This window comes from Trichoderma virens (genome assembly GCF_000170995.1).
Source record: "Trichoderma virens Gv29-8 chromosome Unknown TRIVIscaffold_4, whole genome shotgun sequence".
Lineage (NCBI taxonomy): Eukaryota > Fungi > Ascomycota > Sordariomycetes > Hypocreales > Hypocreaceae > Trichoderma > Trichoderma virens.
In genome coordinates, this window is record NW_014013745.1 from 946,569 (window position 1) to 967,982 (window position 21,414).

The 21,414-nt window shown below is 51.9% G+C and overlaps 8 protein-coding genes across 8 annotated transcripts; 4 read left to right on the top strand and 4 right to left on the bottom strand.

The window, feature by feature from the left end:
* Positions 1 to 328: 328 nt before the first annotated feature.
* Positions 329 to 1,363, top strand: TRIVIDRAFT_23701 (uncharacterized protein; the record flags this gene model as incomplete). Its single annotated transcript, XM_014102926.1, has 1 exon — positions 329 to 1,363. A coding segment is annotated over one exon (1,035 nt), but the record flags the coding sequence as incomplete, so codon positions are not given.
* A 513-nt stretch (positions 1,364 to 1,876) lies between these two features.
* On the top strand, positions 1,877 to 3,926 carry TRIVIDRAFT_84527 (uncharacterized protein; the record flags this gene model as incomplete). Its single annotated transcript, XM_014103238.1, has 4 exons — positions 1,877 to 2,157; positions 2,236 to 3,003; positions 3,082 to 3,413; positions 3,489 to 3,926. 4 exons carry the CDS (start codon positions 2,014 to 2,016, stop codon positions 3,616 to 3,618), a joined length of 1,374 nt encoding a protein of 457 aa, XP_013958713.1.
* A 2,468-nt stretch (positions 3,927 to 6,394) lies between these two features.
* On the top strand, positions 6,395 to 6,616 carry TRIVIDRAFT_19877 (uncharacterized protein; the record flags this gene model as incomplete). The annotated part of the gene is made up of 1 exon (XM_014102924.1): positions 6,395 to 6,616. A coding segment is annotated over one exon (222 nt), but the record flags the coding sequence as incomplete, so codon positions are not given.
* A 2,012-nt stretch (positions 6,617 to 8,628) lies between these two features.
* TRIVIDRAFT_30893 (uncharacterized protein) lies at positions 8,629 to 12,741 on the top strand (the record flags this gene model as incomplete). The annotated part of the gene is made up of 2 exons (XM_014103239.1): positions 8,629 to 9,042; positions 9,094 to 12,741. The coding sequence occupies 2 exons, from the start codon at positions 8,629 to 8,631 to the stop codon at positions 12,739 to 12,741; spliced, it is 4,062 nt and encodes a 1,353-aa protein (XP_013958714.1).
* Positions 12,742 to 13,436: 695 nt separating this feature from the next.
* TRIVIDRAFT_30854 (signal recognition particle, Sec65/Srp19 subunit) lies at positions 13,437 to 14,294 on the bottom strand (the record flags this gene model as incomplete). Its single annotated transcript, XM_014103240.1, has 1 exon — positions 13,437 to 14,294. The coding sequence occupies one exon, from the start codon at positions 14,292 to 14,294 to the stop codon at positions 13,437 to 13,439; it is 858 nt and encodes a 285-aa protein (XP_013958715.1).
* Positions 14,295 to 14,684: 390 nt separating this feature from the next.
* On the bottom strand, positions 14,685 to 15,413 carry TRIVIDRAFT_215613 (uncharacterized protein; the record flags this gene model as incomplete). Its single annotated transcript, XM_014103241.1, has 2 exons — positions 14,685 to 15,163; positions 15,234 to 15,413. A coding segment is annotated over one exon (234 nt), but the record flags the coding sequence as incomplete, so codon positions are not given.
* TRIVIDRAFT_146317 (uncharacterized protein) lies at positions 15,056 to 17,083 on the bottom strand (the record flags this gene model as incomplete). Its single annotated transcript, XM_014103242.1, has 7 exons — positions 15,056 to 15,163; positions 15,234 to 15,554; positions 15,588 to 16,051; positions 16,130 to 16,415; positions 16,470 to 16,514; positions 16,582 to 16,770; positions 16,991 to 17,083. The coding sequence occupies 7 exons, from the start codon at positions 17,081 to 17,083 to the stop codon at positions 15,056 to 15,058; spliced, it is 1,506 nt and encodes a 501-aa protein (XP_013958717.1).
* A 1,256-nt stretch (positions 17,084 to 18,339) lies between these two features.
* TRIVIDRAFT_229893 (uncharacterized protein) lies at positions 18,340 to 21,123 on the bottom strand (the record flags this gene model as incomplete). Its single annotated transcript, XM_014103243.1, has 5 exons — positions 18,340 to 19,261; positions 19,345 to 19,881; positions 19,957 to 20,114; positions 20,187 to 20,954; positions 21,016 to 21,123. 5 exons carry the CDS (start codon positions 21,121 to 21,123, stop codon positions 18,589 to 18,591), a joined length of 2,244 nt encoding a protein of 747 aa, XP_013958718.1.
* Positions 21,124 to 21,414: the final 291 nt, after the last annotated feature.

A 21,414-nucleotide genomic window follows, 5' to 3' on the forward strand; every position in this document is an offset into this window, starting at 1 on the left:
GCAACATCATCCTCTTGTTTCTTCAAAGTGATTCAAGAGGACGATCATGGAGGTCAGCCGAAGACCTCGCTCTCCGCCAGTCGCGGCAGAGATTGAGCTGCACCTCACGCTGGACAAAACCCATCAGGACGAGACAGACGATTCCCTAGTTGCGCCGCAAAGCACTCTTGCACCAAACGATTATCAGACGAAATCGAAACCATCTCTATTTGCCGATGACTTTCGTCGCTTATCAATAAGCCCAGCTCCGAGTGGACGACTATCGCCAGTTCCTCATGGACCGTATAATCCAGCAGGAGTTTATCAGCCTCCCCCCGAAGCGTCGTCGTCTCGTCTAAAGCAGTTCTGGATAAGAAACAAACCTTCTATACTGGTAGCCGTCTCCCAGTTTTTTGGAGCTTTGATGAATCTCAGTGCTCGACTGCTGGAGTTAGATGGCGACGGTATCCATCCGGTGCAAGTCCTCCTCCTCCGACAAGGACTCACGGTCGTCTGCTGCTTCGTTTATATGTGGTGGAAGAATATTCCCGATTTCCCATTTGGAAAAAAAGAAATTAGAGGGCTCTTGTTGATTCGCGGCTTCTCGGGATTCTTTGGCATATACGGCATGTGGTACTCTATGATGTATTTACCACTTGCTGATGCCACGGTTATTACCTTTCTCGCCCCTGGAGTTGCTGGCCTGTTATGTTACTTTGCCTTGCATGAACCCTTTACAAGACCGGAGCAAATTGCCACGGCCGTGGCCCTTTTGGGAGTGGTCCTTATTGCGCGACCGGTTTCTTTGTTCACGGCCCTCTCTCCATCCGACGAACAGGTGGTAGACTCTCCCGAGCAAGTGGACGGAGCCTTCCCCAGCCTCGAGCATGAACCAACAGCCGAGGAACGATTAATGGCCGTTGGCGTTGCGCTTCTCGGTGTGTTGGGAGCTGCAGGTGCATTTACATGCATTCGTACGATTGGAAAACGTGCTCATCCCTTGATCTCGGTCAACTTCTTTGGCATGGCATGTACCATCATCTGCGTCCTCGCACTGACACTGGCACCAACTCTGGACGTTAGCCAGCCTCACTTGAGGTGGATCACACCAAAGTCATGGAAGGGATGGTTTCTCCTTTTATGGATAGCAGTGCCCGGCTTCATAATGCAGTATCTTCTGACTTCGGGACTCGCAGCCGACACGTCCAACAGAGCAAATGCCATGATATATACACACATGCTGTTCGCAGTCAGCTTTGACCGATGGATTTTTGGCCACAGCATGAGCATGATGAGCTTCGCTGGTTGTGCACTCATCCTGGGCAGTGCCATTACAGTCGTTTTGACAAAGAACCCGCCAGCTAGGACGGCCAATGACATCGAAAGACAGGGGAATGTAGAAGGGGAAGCGGAAGGCTCTCCTATGCTCATCGATACAGGAGGAAATGTTGAAGGGATAAATCTGAGGAGGACCTGATCTTGTAGAATTCATAATTTTGATGTTATAAAGAATGGATGGATTATGTGCAATCTGAGTAGACGTATAAATTAGTATAGTTTCATAGCATTTAACACAGTTTACACTCTTTTTGTTAAGTACCTGCCTAGTACCTATTTGATACTACCACTACGTCCTTCTGACATCTGCTACTATCGCTATTAAGTTAAAGGGTACAAATCCATAGCAAAATGCAGAATGTGAATAACAAGTGTTGCAAATGCTCAAAATTGCTGAGCAATCTCGAAGCTTCAGGGTAGGCAGGTTGCGGGATCTGGGCATCTGGGATCACGTGCTAAGAGCTGAGCTAAGAGTCGCGACGCCGCGCTTGGTAACTTCGATAGCTGCAGGGTTGCGATCCAATCGCAAAAAATCAAGATCATCGATTCTGGCCTTTGGCAATTCCGCTTGTTTCCTCGGATATGCTATAAATCCACAAACCTAGCCATATTCCATTCTAGGTCAAGGGTCAAACTTCTCTTTTTCACCTCTCTCTTTCTTATCATCGACGTCGAAACCCGGGAAGCATAGCCAAGATGGTTCAAATCAGCGAAGTCAAGGGCAACAAACGCGATAACCGCACCGCAGCCCATACGCACATCAAAGGCTTGGGGCTGAAGTCTGATGGATATGCGGATACACAGGCTGCTGGCTTTGTCGGCCAGGTTCCTGCACGAGAGGTAAGTGGCCTCTACACATGGCATTCTCTTTTCTTACTGCAGCCTGCTGATGATTTTTTTTCTTGTTCGCCAATCTAGTCATGCGGCGTCGTTGTCGATCTGATTCGAGCTCACAAGATGGCCGGCCGAGGCGTTCTGTTAGCCGGTGGCCCAGGAACCGGAAAGACAGCTCTGGCGCTTGCGATTAGCCAGGAATTGGGTACAAAGATTCCCTTTTGCCCAATCGTCGGCAGCGAGATCTACTCGTCCGAAGTCAAGAAGACCGAAGTCTTGATGGAGAACTTCCGGAGAGCGATTGGCCTCAAGGTCCGAGAAACGAAGGAGGTCTACGAGGGTGAAGTTACCGAACTTACACCAGAGGAGGCGGAGAACCCATTGGGTGGCTACGGAAAGACCATCAGCACGCTGCTGATTGGATTGAAGAGTGCCAAGGGTCAGAAGAAGCTTCGGCTGGACCCCAGCATCTACGAGGCTATCCAGAAGGAGAGGGTCACTGTTGGCGACGTCATCTACATTGAGGCGAACACTGGTGCTTGCAAGAGAGTGGGACGATCCGATGCGTATGCCACCGAGTTCGATCTCGAGGCCGAAGAATACGTGCCTATCCCCAAGGGCGAGGTGCACAAGAAGAAGGAAATCGTGCAGGATGTCACATTGCATGACCTTGACGTTGCAAACGCCCGGCCGCAGGGTGGCCAGGATATCATGAGCATGATGGGCCAACTGATGAAGCCCAAGATGACGGAAATCACCGACAAACTACGTGCCGAGATCAACAAGGTTGTTGGAAAGTATATTGATCAAGGCGTAGCCGAATTAGTTCCGGGCGTCCTGTTCATCGATGAGGTAAATACCTGCCCGATTTCATTATGATGGGGGGACAGAGGTATACTGGTAACAGATACTGACATTGGATTACAATAGGCTCACATGCTCGATGTGGAGTGCTTCACCTATTTAAACCGGGCTCTGGAATCACATCTTGCCCCCATTGTGGTTCTGGCATCCAACCGTGGAATGTCCACAATAAGAGGTACCGACGACGTTGTCGCGGCCCATGGCATTCCTCCCGACTTTCTGGCCCGGATGCTCATCATCCCCACCTCCCCATATTCGGCAGACGAGATCAAGAAGATTGTCAAGCTCCGCGCCACGACAGAGGGTGTATCTATTACGGACGCTGCCATTGACAAAATTTCCGAGCACGGTGTCCGTGTCAGCTTAAGATACTGCCTACAACTGCTGACACCCTCAAGGTGAGTCTCATGGCTGTGAATGAATGAATAGGTTCCTCGCATGAGACACAGAGAGCTGACGTGTGATGCCAACAGCATTCTTGCCAAGGCGAATGGCCGTACTCAGATTGACGTCCAGGATGTGTCCGAGTGCGAAGATCTCTTCCTAGACGCCCGCCGTAGCGCCTCGCTACTTGCTAGCGAAGCGGGACGGGGCTATCTGTAACCTTGATTTTGAGAAGCTGTAGACGAGCAGGGCTAGATGGGGTGAAGGGGAGGGATCTCATTGTGAAGGATGACGCTGGGCGGTGTGCCGATAGCGCCACTGTTTTATAGGTCACGACGGATTCAACAGAAATCCCAGACGCTTGTGTGTTTCTTTTTCTTTTTTTGGCTTGGCTGTTTTCTGCGCGATGTACGGAGTATGAGTACGGGGCTAGACAGCCCTGATAAACTATTGGGCTTGGATGAAAGTTTCTGAAATGGCGGGCGAGCCGTGTTTCTTAGGCGGCCAATGTAACAAGATTGTCCTGCATATTTCTACAACAGTGTCGGCCTCCCTTACGCCGCACGCCCAACTCCCCGAGACATCGTGGACCTTTAGGGAGAGGGAAGCAGACCGAGCCAGTGTGGAGAAAAACGTTGAAGACCGAGAGCCATGATTCGTGCTCCACCCGTCCTCTTTGTTTTCGCTCCGTTGTCCAGAAGGATGGGCGTGAAGATTTGACAAGGTTAGCATTGGTGCTATAGGACGCCTCGTGGCTGAAGATGGATGGTGATATGCCTACGGATTCGCACTAGACGGGGAACAGAGGCGGCGGAATCGGAGGCAACGACGAAGAAGGTCCATCATCACGTGTAGTAGAAACTTTTGCTTGGCCCTCGCTTGTGAATCGTCGACTTTGTCTCAGAGAGTAGCATTCCAGAGGACAGATGGCGCGCATTCCAAAGACGGCATTGTCCGTCTTTGGACGAGGTCGGAAGGGGGGGAGGGGTGGCAGTATAGCCCAGAGGAAGAGACGAACCTGAACTCGGCCTGGCGCATTATGGAGTCGTGTCTTTGAGAAGCGAATCAGAAGGCCATTGTGAGAGGAAGAATGTTTTGGCCGAGAACCAGAGAAGGAAGAAGAGGTGAAGAGACAAGGTGACGATCACTCGAAACAATTGCTCAGCTGCCTAGCCGGGGCTTTTTGTCGCGACCACCGTGTGCGGACGTGCGCGCATCTTGCTGGGAGCAGCGATCAAGCAGAGGCACACTCCCGTGTCTTTTACTTCCTCTTTCCCCCCTTTTTTCGACGTCGTCGATTGTCGGCTGGTCGGAATCCTGCGCTTTTGCGAAGGAGGTGGGTAGGAGAACGAAGGGAACAAACGAACCGCAATATTCCGAGAAGCTTATATCAACCGCGAATCTTTTTATTTTCCACCGCTACTGTGCCCAAATTTCATCTCCCAACGTTTGTACCCGTATTTGTTTGATTCCACTGTCCATCTCGATCAACAGTTCAAACATCTCCCTTGCCTCCATCTTCTCTCAAACCATCCGGACACACTGCTCCTCGTGTTGTCCTCGACATAGGCGGAGCCATCAAGTGGCCTTACGGCCTTCTCCAGTCGAGACATTTACTGAGACATGCAGGGTGTCCTTGTCCACTCATCAGAGAGCATCAAGTGGCGGCTGTCGACGGGAAAGAGCAGCGCTATTGTGAATGGCATCCTCCGACATTCACAACCCCCCCGGACTTGTTAACCTTTCCACCCTTTCTCACAGTCCTTCTGTTCCCGCCTATCGTTTTCCGAATCCTCAAAGCCTCGATAGGCCAGCTTCCTACCATTCAACGCAGCCCTCAGTTTGAGTCTTTATTGCTCTGATTGTTTCCTTGCCATTTGCTTGACTCCCCTGGGGTCTCTGCATGCTCCCTTGTTGTCCTATTGTTGCTCGGGAACAATAAACTCAGATCCCTTAAACATAGCTTGCGAGCTCTTTGACCCGTCTTAGAACTTTCTACCTAACATACTTTCCGTCATATTTTTACTACAATACGTCTCATGTTCTGTCTTTGGCACCCCGACGTATAGGCATGATTACGTTCCATGATCGCAGCTATCTTAACGAGATGGCCAAGAGCAGCAGGTCACAACCAGTGTTTGAGGGCTCACAGAACTCTCCGAGTCCAACAGGACGATATCTACCTGCTGTTCCAGCCCGATCTCCCTGGGAACACAGGGACCAGCCGAGCCGGTTAAGCCAGCCTGATCCATCCCCTCTCCATTATCGCAGCCATCTACATGAAATGGACCAGAGAGGCAGATCTCGGGAAGAGGTTAGAGGCTGGCAGACATCTATACTTCCCACACAGTTTCAGGCAGAGCCTGAATACGCAGTCGAGTGGAGAAGGGCTGAAAGGCCACTGGCTTCGCCTTTCCACGACAGAAGCCATCTTGATGAGAGGACTCAGAGAGGCATGCCCCATGCAGCTTTTCAAAGCCTACAGAGCTCTCCAAGCTTTGCGGGACGGCGTATGGAAATGGGTATGGCCCAACCTCATATGAGTACGGATTTTGTCTGGAGAGGAAGCTCTGAGGAAATGGCTAGAGATTCGCAGAACTCCTCAAGTCCTACAGGACGGTATATGAATATGCGTCCAACCCGATCCCACATGAATCATTTTGATGAAATGTCCCGGAGAGGCAGCTCCGACGCAGTAGTCAGAGGCTTTCAGGAATCTTCAAGCCCTGTCAATAGGAGGCTACCTGCGCCTCAGGGCACACCCAGCACGAACCACGAAGACCGGAGGTTCAGTATCTCATCCTCATTGCAAACTGACGGTGGGGAGGACTTTGAATGCAAATGCCCAAAGGAGCCCCCTAGGCCCCGAAATAGTAAGTTGAGGCCTTTCTAGTTGACTCTTTGTTGTGGTAAAGATGCCCAGGAGTATCAGCCACCATCTTCAGCGTACTATCACTGAACGGAGCTGCTGAGAATCATCGCTGACTGAGATTTTCCTATCACAGGTTTCATGTTGTATCGACAGCATCACCAAAGTTCGGTGGCGAAGGATAACAAGGGTTCATCCAACCCTGAGATATCCAAAATAATTGGAAACATGTGGAAGCGCTTGACGGAGCACGAGCGTGAAATCTGGACGCAACTCGCTGAAGAAGAGAAGAAACACCACGCACTCAAATATCCAGGCTATCGATATAAGCCGAACCGCAGACCCAAGTCTCAGGGGAAGCAAAACTGGCGGTGCTCCAAGTGCGGTGGTCGGCAGAATAAAACCACACGATCCGCAGAGTCACCAGGGTCACCACGTTCCCCAGAATCTGTTGGATCTTCACAATCTTCACCATCCTCTCAAACACCACGGGCACAACGGGGGCCTCGCGGACCACAGGGGTACCAAGGGCCACGAACACCGCAGACCCCAATCACTCCTTTTACAGCCTCGTCTGAAATCCCGTTCGCAACTCCGGTGTCATCAAATGGCTATAGGAATCCAGAGTCACATCCTTGGCCACCTCTCAGTGCGCCGAACTCCAACGTTCGTCGCCATACTGGAAATACGCCATCTCTCCATAGGATCATTGAGCAAAGGGAGCCTCGAAGCCCCAGAGATTATGGCTCAGCATCACCGGACAGGAGACGACGCAGAACAAATGACGCCGGAGATTATTGCTCAATAGGTCATGGTTTTGACACTGGAAGACGACCAGAACGGGCAGACCTGGCGTTCCATGGGAGGCCAGTGACGCCTGTTATGTCTGAGCCTGCGTCTTTTACTAGGTCACAAAGCCTTTCTACTCTACCGCCGCTTACGGATCCACGACAGAACTCACTTTTGGGAGATCCTCCGCGTCTTGCTCCTCTTGAGCCCCCGCTGCCACAAACTCTATCGGGGACATCCCTGGGGAATTACAGTATACACAGGCGTTTTGAGGAAAAGCCTTAGAGGCTTACTGCCCTCGGGCGGATGCTTTGTTTGTAACGAGAATGAGAAATATAGGACGATATGATTAAAAGATATGAACCAGATGATTCTATAAGTCCGACATACACTACCTATTGTGCGAGATGAATCAAAGGCATCTACATGAAGTTTGGAGGTAGCCTTGGTAGCTTGATTAGAGCTTTGGAGCTACCGATACAGGCCGGGGACAGTTTATTTTCTAAGCTCAGAGGAATTGGGATTTTTTGTCTTTTTGTCTTGGTAATGATTTAGCGAGGATGTAGTTGGAGTGAGGGACTACCTACATACACACAACTGTGTTTGTACTATGCATTTACCTCAAGTACATAGAAAGGTCTAATTATGCTGAATCCACGAAGCCTTCCTGGCTTATGTCGGTCCTCGCGTTGTTGCTAATGTCTCTGGTAGTGACTATTATTGTGGTGATCCATCTGGCTAGAGTCTTCTGCTCTTTCGGCACCAATAGGATCTGGTATATCCCTGTCATTGATATGGACGTAAGCATCTGTTCTTATGATCGCCACGAGAACAAAGTGCCGCTTTCGAATAAAGAGGTAGCTGCTAAGGAATCGACATTGAACATATTCATTGTATTGTTCATTTTGTAGAGCAATAAACGGTGACTATGTTCTTTTATCAAGTCAAGTTTCTTCTTTCTCAGTCCACTTTAGTGCTTTAATAGTTCAGAGGGCTTAAAGAATTGTGTTTGCAAGTTGTGCATGAAATTGAACAACTTCCGGGTTCTATCCAGCTGGCTTCATGAACAAGTTGGCAGTGATCAAAAGCGCCTTTGTACTCCGTAGAAGCAACGGGGTTTATTAGCACATTATTGCAAGCCAGTACAAGTACCCGATACTTTTGCCGAGCTCCCTTGCATCTTAGTGGGAGCCAATAGCGGGTGTATATGCAGCCCTTTAGCGGCTTAGTTGTTCACGGAGCTCCCTGAATGCTGCGCAAGCGAAGGGGCAGTTCCTCCAGGCATGTACCCAGTACACACCACACCTTTGAATCCTCCCTGCCCTTGTCCCTCGCGCACAGCAATCCAACGCGACTTTGGCCTGCCTCCACTTTAACCTCCATACAAGTATTGCTTAATACCTCTGCTTCTAGTCCCCTCGCTAGCTCATCCATACCTACAGCTTCCGAACACCCCTTGGACGTCAATCTCGACGGCGGCAAGCAAATATTTCGAAACCGGACAAGCAGGCGCCCACCTCCACCGCCGCGAGCCTCATGATGCAACATCTCCCCTCTGACCTGTCGACATAATGCCGGACTTCAAGCCTGGGCAGACCGTCTTGCTCAACGATGGCCGCAAGGCTATTGTGCGGTTTGCGGGCCCGACTCACTTCCAGGTGGGCGAATGGATCGGTGTCGAGCTCGAGGAGAAGACGGGGAAGAACGATGGAAGCGTCCAGGGCGAGCGATACTTTGATTGCCCCATGGGCTACGGCATGTTTGTCAAGCCCATGATGGCCACCATCATCGCGCAGCCCGCCGCTCCCAAGCCAGCAGCAGCAGCTCGCAAACCGGCCGCCAGACCGCCTGGGTTCCATCCCACTGTGGGCAGAGCTTCGGTTTCTGGAGGCGACGCCAATCTCAATAGGAGGAGGAGCATCAACGCGCCGAGCCCCAGCCCGGTCCCTCACCACAAGCCGTCGCAATCGTCGACCAACCTGCGGGTAAGTTGAAGCGCCCTTGATCTAGCATGTCTGTATTAACCGAGAACTAAGTCGCCTTCTAAATCTCCTACCAAACAGCTCAGCAGTTCGTCGAGTGCTAGCGCGTCTCGAACGGGGACACCCTCAACCGTCCGAGTGCCGTCTGCCGCGGGCAAACCTCGCACCGCCCTGCCAGCGTCGCGCACGTCCATGGGACCCCCCCCAGCTCCTCAGCCTGGCCAGCGATCGTCCGTGCGACAGTCGTCAGTATCGTCAGTCCATTCGCGATCCGGCAGTGCCCCAACGAGGCCTATCAGCGGGCGCGGCGGCATTACAGCTCCAAAGGCGGTGTCGCGTCCCGAATCCGGCCGCCGGACTTCTGCCAGCTCTCAAGGGGGACGAGATTCGAGTTCAGCCACGAGATCCGATGAGCTTCTAAGCTCCCCAATTGAAGCCGAGGAGGATGAGATACTCTCACCGCAACCAACGAGCCCAGCCGCTGGGAGGGCCAATGCGCTGGAGAGGATTGCGGCCGAGTCTTCAGCCGTACTTTCTATAGCGGCCCCATTAAAGAAGCCTGCAGCGGCTGGTTCATCACGATCCTCCATTGGAAGCACTGCTGCGAGCAGAGAAATTGAAGATCTCAAGGCGAAGCTCAAGGTTCTGGAGCGGAAACGGGTTGAAGACCGGGACAAACTGAAGCAGCTGGACACAATTCAAGGAGAAAGAGACAAATTCGAAGGCATCATTCAAAAGCTACAGCAGAAATATCAACCTATCCAACAAGAGAATACAGACTTAAGAAAGGCCCTCAAGGAGGCCGAGACGAGATTTGAGTCAGTCGAGGCTCTTCAAGCAGAGCATGACACTGCCCTGGAACTGGCCACCCTGGATCGAGAAATGGCCGAAGAGACGTCTGAAGTTCTGAAAATGGAGGTGGATGCTTTGAAGGAAAAGGCTGAGGAGCTGCAATTGGAACTCGATATCCTGAGAGAAGAAAACGCTGAGTATAGCAAGGGCATGACTCCGGAAGAGCGTGCTAGCACGGGCTGGCTCCAAATGGAACGCACCAATGAGCGATTGCGAGAGGCGCTGCTACGACTGCGGGATCTCACGCAAGAGCAGGAACAGGAGCTCAGAGACCAGATTGCGAGCATGGAGGAGGAGGTTAAGGAGCTCAACGCCCTGAAGGAGGATCACACCACGGCTAAGGAGAAGCTGGCACAGTCGGAGTCAGCCGTGGAGGACTTGCGCCAGCAGCTAGACACCGCACTGGGCGCTGAAGACATGATTGAAGACTTAACGGAGAGGAACATGAGCATGTCTGAGCAAATCGAGGAGCTCAAGGCAGTCATTGAAGACCTGGAGAACCTCAAGGAGATCAACGATGAGCTCGAGATTAACCATGTCCAAAACGAAAAGGAGATGCAAGAAGAGCTTGATTTCAGAGACAGCGTCATCGCCGAGCAAGCTAGACGAGCACAGCAACAGGATGCTAACCTGGGCGATATGGAATACACTCTATCACGATTCCGAGAGCTCGTTACCAACCTGCAAAGCGATCTAGATGACATGCGGGCCTCCCAGGCCGTCACCGAGGGCGAGTCTGAGAAGCTCAACGACCGCTCGAGGGCCATGATGGACCTGAACATGAAACTCCAGATTTCTGCCTCCAAGGCCCAAGTCAAAACGATCGACCTCGAGCTGCGACGGCTCGAAGCTCAAGAGGCTGAACAACACCTGGAGATTGTCAAACTATTCCTTCCTGATAGCTACCGAGATGATCAGGACTCTGTTCTTGCTCTCCTTCGATTCCGCCGACTGGCATTCAAGGCAAACCTTCTCAACGGGTTTATTCGAGAGCGGGTCAACGCGCAGCCTGAACCAGGCCATGAGGATGATGTTCTTGCCGGATGTGACGCCATCGACAAGCTTGTTTGGGTTGCCGCCATGTGCGATCGCTTTGTCAACGACATTAGCCACTGCACTATTGAGCAATTCACCAAGTACCAGAACTCTCTGCTGGAGCTAGAGCCCGTCGAACGTGCGCTAAACAGCTGGATTGATGGCCTGCGACGAGATGAGCTGAAGGAGCAGAAGTGCGCTGACGAACTGCAGCGCACCATTTCGCTCATGTCTCACCTTGGAGAGGTACACATTTCTAGTGATATTGCTGCCTTTGCTGATGACATTCACATGAGAGCTCTGATTGTTCAAAGCCACCTTGATTCTGCAACTGTCGCCTTTAATGTGATCCGGAGCATGGTCCAGCGTGCCATCCCGGCTGCAGGCGAAGAGGAAGAGCTGGCGCAACATTTCTCCAAGAAGATTGAGCTCGCCATCACGCAGACCAGAAGCACCAAGGTCTTTGCCGGAAAGGCTGTTCGTGCTCTGGAGGACCTGAAGGCACGATCCCTCTCGCTGGGCGAGGATACAAAGGGCGCGTTTGAACAATGCGAGACTTTGACTCAAGAGCTTGCGCGCCTTACTCGTGATATTGGCCTCGGTATCCACAAGCTCCTCACCCATGATGAGGGACGAAACGAACCCTTCACCTACGGAGAGATTAACGAAGCCGTCCGCCAGGCGGTTCTCGAGTCCACCCAGACCAATGAGTCGGACCTCTTCTCCAGCTATCTTAACAAGCTCAAGGTTGCCACCGGACAGATTTCTGATCTGGCTTCACTCGCCGTCGACTTGGACCAAACTCATGACTATGATGTTAGCCCGTCTCCCTGGCGTCTTCGTGCTCAAGAACTCAGGATACTCAAGACAGTCCCCGTGGACACTGAGGAGGAGCTCAGAAGGCTCAAGGCTGAGCACAACGAAGTTCGTCGGACGATTGCGCAGCGGGATGAACATCTTAGCACCGCTGTCCTCAAGATTGAGACGCTCGAGTCTCGGATGCGTGATGCCCAGGCGAATGTCGAGCGCATCGGTAGCTTGCAATCTGAGCTTGAGGATGTCAATGGTCATGTGGCCAGCCTCAAGGAAGATATTGAGAAGCAAGACCGAGAACTCAAGAACCTGGAGTCGGAGCGAGACAAGTGGAAGAAGATTGCTAGCGATAGTAGGGCGTATGCTGACGGCGCTGATGCTGCGGACATGAAGGCCGGCCAGGAGCGGGCTGTTGCCACAGCACGCGAAATGGATGCGCTGAAGAAGGATATTGAAAGTCTGCAAGCTGCAGTCCGTTATCTGCGTGATGACAACCGCCGTGCGCGCATGAAGGAGCAGCAAGACTACGAGTGGCTCTCTGAGCCTTTGAAGAAGGAGGCCAGCCCCGAGCAACAGCGCAAGGCTTTGGTGGTTGCTGAGGGCAGAGATGTGCTTGGAGAGCTCATCAAAATGGCAACGTCGGCCACCATCTTCGACCTCGGTGCCGCGCCCAAGCAGAAGCTGGCCTGGCGCCCTGCCAGAACTACACCACAGTATCATGCCGCTAAGCAGACAGAAGAGCTCGAGGCCTGGAGGACATGGCAGGAGTCGGTGCTCAAAAAGACAGACATGCTCTTCGCTCAGGACCGCAGCGTCAACCTCGGCAGAGAGAAGCTACAGGCTGGTACCAAGCGAGAAGCTGCGGCCCGGCTGAGAATCAGACTGCCTCGGGATGCCACGCAGGGCAAGTTGACGACGTTCGCGGGAGACAATGTGCAGATTGTCGGGTCGCAGGAGTGGGATGCTTTGCAAGCTGCTACGAGAAAGTTCGCCGCTGTATAATGAGCCTCTGAGAACATATGTGTATGAACGCAAAGTAACGACTCTTGCATTTTTTGTTGTTGTTTTGAGCCCCTTTTATTTTCCCCGGTTCTTTCTTTTTTCCTTTTTGTATTTGGTGTGAGTGGTGTAGACAATGGGAAATGAAGCTTCTGTATACCCCCTGTTTGCTTAGCCGACCTCCCGAGGTGTCCTGTGTGTACCTTAGCTTATGTACCGTTACGATGATTCTTGTATGTGTCAAGACTTTGAGATTCTGATGCTTGTTGTGTGGAGCGAGCGAGCGAGCGAGCAATGCAAAGATAGAAAAAAAAAGGGGGATTGGTGATGATGAATAGATGTGATGACATGGAATTCTTGCGTGTTTTAGATTGTGTATGTTGAGTTGGTTCTTGTGTGTGCAATATGTGTGAGAAGGAGGTTTATAATGCTCATAGATTCACATTCACATGGGCTCCAAGGGGTCATACAAGTAAACATACATCTTCCGCTTCTCACATTTCTGGCCCGTGTTCACTGAATCATTACGAATTCGTCATTATTGAAAGTCGTATAACATCGCCATCATCACAGAACCTCTCTTGACTCTGGACGAAACCATGGATAAAATAAATTGTACAAAACCCCCTCCTTTTCTTTTCCCCGGTCAGGGTATTAACGAAACGCCTCCCTCTCATCAGTGTTGTCCATCAAATTCATCAAGCTTTCCCCTTGCCCTTCTTGTCCTTCTTCTTCTTCTTCGTGCTCTCCTCAGAACCGCTCATGGCACCGCCCGCCTGGCTGGCCATGAGCGCAGCCATGGGATCAGCACCTCCCTGCATCTCCTTCATCATATCCTTGAACAGATTCTCCGAGACGCCTCCGCCCGTCATGGCAGCGCTCAAGTACGGCAGATACTCGCCCATCTTCCACCCGCGCGGCACCGCGGGCTTGGGATACGGCTTGCCCTCGGGCGGCTGGATCTGGCCGCCGAAGCGCAGCCTCAGGCCGGGTGAGTTCTCCGTCGTCGGGTTCTCGCGCAGGTGCCGCGCGACGAGGACGTAGAGGTGGTGCTTGTTGGTGATGGCGGACGAGCCGGGGCTCTTCTTGAGCCCGACCTTGACGCGGCCCGGGTTGGCCCAGTCCTTGGGGTGGATCTTCTCGGGCTCGAGCAGCGTCTGCAGGCGCAGGCGGGAGCAGGCGTTTGCGATCTCGCGGGCCAGCGGGTTCTTGACGGCCAGGGCGGAGCTGACGCGGCGGCCCTCGGCGCGGGACCGCGAGGCGTCGAAGTAGACGGGGTAGAGGCACTGGTAGCTGTTGTAGACGGAGCGATCGGCCGTGGGGGGCAGCGTCGACGTCTGGGGGCCGGACAGCGGGTTCAGGAACTGGGCGGGGACGCTGGCGTTGATGTCCTCCTCGTCCTCGTCATCTGAGGACTCGACGATGCGCTGCTGCTGGGCGCTGGGGCGGGCGCGGAGGATGTCTGATTCGGCAAAGTCGTCAAGGTCGACTTCTTCCGGGTCCGAGATCATGTCGGGGTCGCTGTCGGACACTTCTTCTACCCGTGGGTGAGACATTGCGGGCGAGACTGGGGGATATGCGCTGAGTCGGTAGGAGGAGGAGGATGAGATGATGCGGAAGAAGGAGGGGAGAGAGGTAGAGAAGAGGGAAAGTGAGTGGTGATGCGAAGAAGACGAAAAGAGGTGGAGGATTGGGAGGTTTAGGTGGGAGGTTGAAGTTGGAATTTTGATATTGACAGTTGCCAGATTCAATGGTGGGGTCGCTGCTGGAAGTGGTTGGTGGGGTCCAAGGCTGTACTTGGAGAATACCTGGGGTACCTGCTGCCATTTGGTGGGACATAATGTCCTCCAGAGGTACCGTTACTGCTCAATATAAAGAGAGCACATGCTCTCATACTGGAGTCTAACAATAGAAAAAGCAATAGAATTAAACGGGGGAAAAGACTTGTGCACTCGCTGTATAATTACTACGTACAAAGTAATCGTACTTGACTTAGGTAGAGAACATTCTGAGCCTAATGCCAGCGCTCCAAATTCACAAAAAGCCGTGCCATGCGCAGATAAAACAAAAAAAAAAGTCGCCTCCAAACTCCCAAAGTTTCGTGTAAGCAACGTCTCTCCCAACGAGGTCATTCTGGTCTCAAGCTCTTGCATTAATTTCGTATCGCAATATAGAACCATATGTTATTGTTTCTACAGTTCCAAAAAATTTCAGTGGGCATCAACAGAGGCCCCCAAGCAAGGTGTCGAACTCTCTCTCATTATTCTCGTATCGTAAATATTGGGTCGTATGCCATTGGTTCTGTACTTCCGAACTTCTAGTTGGCAGTAATAAAGGTGTTTTTGAACTTTGTCCCGGGAGGATGAGCTTCTTCTGAAAATTTGCAATACGGGTGCTGGCAGACCCCATCTCGGATGCTGGGACACTGTCAAGATGAATGTGAGCATGCTGCGGAACAGCTTGTGTTGAGAGTTAGAAGAGGAGCCATCACTTACATGGTGACCGTATATGCAATCATCGAGTTCGCAAAACTGGCCAGACGAGCATGGGTTCTGGCGGGCCAGAATAGCAACTGCCTTCATTTCCTCGTCGCTGATCTTATAGTCGTGAGCAAACGGGCAAATATCCCTCTTAGCGCAAGGCCCTCGGAGATAGTGATTGTTGCATAGCTTGTCGCCGTCTTTTCGCCTCTTGATAACATCCAGAATCTGGGTGTTGACTCTGATGGGCTCGTCTAAGCCGCGAGCGCCAGGGTACCAGTCCTCGGGCGTGCTCGGAGGGATCAACATGTAATGTGACTCTGATTGAGTACGGGCCTGAAGCTTATCCCGCAAAGATGCCGTCTGCACTGGCTTTCGTGGTGCCAAGGGGAGCGTGATTTGCGGGGGTGGGCTGGCACTCGATACGATGTTGGCATAGGAAATGATCGGAGTGCGAGTTTGACTAGAGCTGGCACTGATAGCTGGGCTTGCCGTCCTAGATGCCGCGTTTGCAATCGTCGGTGTCGAAATGGTTGAGCCCGTCACAAAGGTTGTGCCCGTTGATTGACTGGATGCCGGATCTGGCTGCGAAAACAAGGGAAATTTGTCAAGGAGTTTGTCGTCGCGGAAGAGACCGTCGCCTAGTTTGGTTATGCCGATTTTAGTGGCGAAAAGTTCAGGCACCGTCGTGATACCCTCGATGATGCTGATCCTCTGCCGAGTGGCCTCGTTCTGAACGGTTTCGTCCAGGAAGGGAGCATAGCCGGCATCGTGTGAGATGCCCAACAGAATATGTCGACAGTTGTAATTTCTCAGGTGCCACCTCGCCGTTTCTGAGTTGACACAAAACAATGTTAGCCCCTATGGTCACAAGTGTTTCTTGCTCAGGCCGAGCTTCATCTTCATCATACCTTTGACTTTCAGGTCTGCCCTTTCCTTTCCAAAGCCAACATCAATATAGTCGAAAGTGGCCTTGGCTTGAGTGAAGCCGAGTGTAAAGTCTTTCAGGAGGCTTGGATTGTCTATGCAACCATCCCGCTGCATTGCCTTGCTCAGGCCGGCGAGATTGGCGACGACTTTGACGACAACTTCCAAATCTCCAGCCTCGTCGCCAAATTTCTCCAGTACAGCGGATAGCAAGGCATTGGCGGCCTTTTTGCCACCTTCAAGACCTTGTTTGATCCATGTGTTTCGGAACTATCAAAAGTTAGTTGCAGCCTTTGGAGAAAAGCATTCAACACCTCAACGTACCACAAGACCATCGCCATCTATCAGGACCATGACGTAAGGATTATGCTTCTGTCAGGGATGTCCGTTAGTATCTGCCCTCAGTGGGAAAAAGAAGAAGAGGGGTTTCACATACCTTTGCTTTATCCAGTTCCCTGCTCATCTTTTCCTGTGCATTTTCTTCCCGATCTTCACACTGCCTAATGCGCTGGAGCAGCTCCCTTTGGGCATTGACAGCATCTGCAAGGTTCATTTGAGTGTTGACCAGTCTCTGGCTTTCCTTGCGGAGTTCATTTTCGACATTGTTGCAGTGATATATGAGTTCCTGAGGATGAGAGAATGGTCAGATGATGAATAAGAGTATTTTGCACTGAAAATTCGTGATAAAAAAAAAAACCCCCCGTGATGACCAGAAGTGAAGAGAAATGAGGCACACATGACTGCATCTCTTTTCATTCATACTCCCGTGTCCGACCTGGGGGAGGAACAGCTGGTTGAAAAAAAAAGAGGCATCGTCAAATATCAGGGAGGGAAAAAAAACCTACCGTGATTAATTTCTCTGCACTATCATTCTGATCATGCAAAGCGTGGTAGCGGCTGACAAAATTCTGAATCTCCGGTCCAATGTATGAAATCATCTTATCCGCCATGGTTGAACAGCTCGGTGATAAATAGTTCTGTTTTTGTTTCTTTTGCTTTTTTATATTTTCTTTTGGCCTGTCGTCACAGTGCTTGATATCGAATTTTTCTGCTTTTTGCCTAGTGAGAGACAGAGAGAGGGAGCGCTAGGCAGATATGGAAGCCTGCCAAAGAAAAAAAAAAAGAAGTCCAAGTAGAAGAACCTCTTCGTTATTATATTTGGCTTTTGACTTTCTGTCGAAAATAGGCAAGAATGAAACGAATAGCGAAGAAGAAAAAAGATTATGCAGAGTGATTGATTGTTATTGTTATTGTTGAGACCAAGGTGGTGTGGCGATTCAGTCCAGAATTTTTTTAACCCTCTAAAAAATCCAGCTCAGTGATTGTTTCACAGTCAACTGCAGCCAGCCGTTTGGCGGTTCGCAACGCTGGTATTGCTCTTGGCGTGTTTGCACCGTTAGCCAAGCCACTTTGTTCCGAATCCGAAATGCAAGCAAGCAAGCAAGCAAATAAATGACTGAGGCTGAATTTATTGCAGTCTCAGCTCTTGTTGCCGGTTGTCTGCCGTAGTGTACTATTGAATAGAAGTAGAAGGATTTGGTTCAGGTTCTTTGCTTGCGCTGTGTCCACCAAGTAGATTGCGGTACAGCACGAGCCAGAGGACGGTCCCTGTCCCGCCCATTTATGCCCATCTTGAGGATTAAATTTAAACATGGCGTCGTAAATTGATCCCGAGGCCCGTCTTAAAATTAAATCTGAGCACTTAAATTGAATTTAGAGTCTTAAAATTGACCTCGAGGCCTTTAAATTAAGCATGTCACCACCCAACCACATTGTATTAAAACTAACCTCTGATGCTTCCATCACCAGGCGCAAAAGCTGGGGTTTGCAGCCACTAGAAATCGCCCGATGCCCGCTACAACGACAGCGGTAAAACAAGGCCCAGAGCAGACTAGCGCAGGCGTTTACCGCTCTGTTGATTGGGGCCCCAGAGACTTGAGACGTTGGGCGATTTTGCCTTCCGTCTTGTGCTTCGTGGGCAGAGCAAGGCGCTTCTTGGGGCAGACATTCTCTGTGCTCGTACGACTAGGAATGCAGTACTAATAATAAGCCGTGGCGTTGGTCCTTTGCAGGTGTGTAGCGGCAACTTGGTGGTATTCGCATGTACAAGTAGGGAGTCAGTCTGTGGCTTCAGCAGGGGAGGCACAGCTGGAAGCCAGGGGGTGTGTCTGCTTCTCGTCAAACACATTTTGGGCTCGTTTGTCGGCCTTGGAGCCAATCATCACTGCTCCTATTGACTCCGCCACTTGACTTCTTTCCCTGTGTCTCAGAAAAACGAGCAGAGGCGTCCAGCTTAGTTGGTAGTGTCTCACAGAATCAAGCCACCTCATCAAACCCTCTTTCGCCTCCCTCCTGGTCTGTACAAACCACGCCGTCACCGCCAGTTCCTCCAGTTGAATCAGACGGCACGGCGCATCACGCTACCCTCAGAAAATCTCCCGTCTCAGCCGGTTTCGTTGGTTCCTGGCTGATGCTGGTTGAAGATCTGCCACACTGTATCTTGTCCAAAACCTCCTTCAAATTGCCACATGAATGAATCTCCTCCAAGAATTTCCGCGTCAGTCTGCAGTGTGACATCTTCGTCCTGGTCTACCGTCAGGTCTTTGTATATGAGATCTCCCATCGCGAAGAAGGGCGCAACGCCGGGAAAACCACTCCCATCTTGTGGCATCTCCCATCCGCCAGGCATCATTGCCGAAAAAGCTGACGACTCATCCTCTCCGGTAGACTGGGCCGTCGCCGCCGACGACACCGGCTCCGAGGATACTTTGAGGCTTCCTTCCACTGAACTCCTGCCGATCGAGCCCTTGCCGATCGAACTTGCTGGGGTTGATCCCAGGGTCCTCGTGGTCGATAAAGGTGTATCGGAGGCGTTGCGTTGAGAAGAGGGTGCACAATTTCCAATGGCTTTGACAAGTCTGGCCACGACTGCGCGGAGAACCCCTATTGCCGACTTGGCCAAGGGATTCATGTCCTTCATAGTTGCGAACCGCTCAACCGTCCAGTGGCAATGCTGCAGCGCAATTTCTCGATACTCGGCATTCTCGTAAGGGAACAATATGTAGATGGTTGCAATCAGCGTAACTGCGTCGAAACTACCGTAGAACAAATGCCAGCTAGACGAAGAGAGAGAGGAAAAGTTAGCCAGTATTTCTCAACGAGTGTGTGTGTTCAGTTTCAGAACTTGGGCGAGACGTACTTCCTCCACGATTTGGGCGGCAGCCCCGCAAACAGCTGCCTCTGCATTTCGAGCATGCCGAGACTGCCCTTGATCACCTCAACCCGACTGTCTTCCCGATGGAAGATGTAGGGCCGATGAAGCGCCACCAATGTGAAGTAGAACATTTGTTCAGACAAGCACCTTGCCTGCGGAAGCCAATACATATCGGACCTTTGATCCCATTGTCTGTCGGGGTTCTCCACTCGGAAGACGGCCGGCGTGCTGTCATGGATCTCCATGATGTTCTGTTGTACCTTGAGCACCTTTGAAAAATCTCTGGGGCACGGCCCTTCCGACTCCAAGTCTAGAACATCCCGCAATGGTATCATGACTTTGTACAGGAATAAGTTTCTCGTCAGTGGCGTAGGGGGATCGATGCCTTCTTCCCTGGGGATGACTGGCGTCTTGGATCGATCCGAGGCCATCGTAAACCGTGCATCAATGGGAAGCGACGGCATGCCATGCCTCCAATCTAGAGAGCCTGGGCGGCCCAAGATGAGACACATGTGAATGTCCCTTTACGCAGATTTCGTATGCATCGTCAGCAAACTCCGAGTTTTCTCGTGTAGGTGGTAAATGAAAGGTACTTACCATGTTGCCAGCATCATGTACAGATGCCTCCTCTTCTCTACCTGCCACTGATTTAACAAGACGCTTTCTACATCGTTGGACGTCGGCTTGGGATCGAGTGCATCTCGGTGCATGCCAAGCTCTTGCGCGTCTCTTATCGTTTTGCCAATCTGGTGCCACTAATCCACACAACCACTTGTCAGTCAAATCATTACAGCTACGTGATAAGAGTCCCATGGGTATCAACAAACCGATTCAGTAACGTTAGCGGTATACTTGAGGAAGGCCGCTCGCATGAATCCAACCTGGATTGACGTCGAAGATAGCATCTTGGGGCCAAAGAGGTCGATGATGGCAACCCCAGACTCGCTGTAATCGGCCGCCAGATCCTCAAATGTCATGTTGGCAGCGTATTTGAGCGATTCAAACGACTCGTGTAGAGACTTGGGGAGAACAAGCATTGCTGTTGCAATTATTTCGAACAGCAGTGCTGGAAAGACTCTCAGATCTGGTGACAAGGCTTCCGGGCCGCGTGAAGAGAGGACTTTGAAGGGCAAGTTGCTCCATTGATCAAGCAGCTCGTGAAAGATCTGGGGCTCGACAAGGTAATACTGCCAGTTGAAGTCCTTGAAGAAGATTTCGGCCAGCTGGTCAATGTACATCCTGGCGGGCAGCAGTCGGATCAGCCCCTTGTATTTCTCCTTGACGGCAAAGGTGTCTTGGTATGATGCCTGACCCGAGGCGCTGGACAGCGCGTCCTCGCCATCTGCCGTGCTGGCCCTCTCAATCTTCTGGAGGAAGCAGAGTGTGGATGCTCCCGACTGAGCATATCCCCAGGACGAGGCTATGGACGACAGCGGCTCGGCCTTTGAAGTTGGCGGGACGCCATCGTTGTGCTTGGAGGAGTAGAGGCCAGCCTGCGTCTCCTGCTCGCGGGCGGTGGGCGCGCCGGCCTCATAGGCGCAGTGGGCTTCCTTGTTCCTGGACCTGCAGTTGCCGCATGGCAGCTCGCGATCGCACTGCTGCTACGTTAGCATTCCATTCCGCCTCGACCACCGCACGGCTTCACCCGGTCCCGACCTTTTGCTTCCGTCGATGGCACTCGGTACACGAAATGACAACCCGTCTCCGCTTCTTGGTCGGGCCCCGCTCGGACCGCACGTTGACAGCCACCTCAATGTCGGCCATGTTTCGCTCGCTCGTGGAATTGCGTCCGTCGCTGCAGATGAGGCGGTTCGAGAGTCGAGAGAGCGGCAACGGTGAGGAGTGAGAAAATGGACGGACGAAAATGCCCCAATACGGAATTGCGCAAGCTTGGGAAGGCTTGACTGAGAGCTGCACCGAAGAATGGCAGCAGGTGGGGCCACCGGCGACCGCGGAGAATCATGGCATGGCCGTAGCAGGCTCCGCGTTAAATCCGGCCCGCCGGTGATTAGATAGATGCAACTTGCTCCGATGCGCTTTGCTTGCTAATGCCAT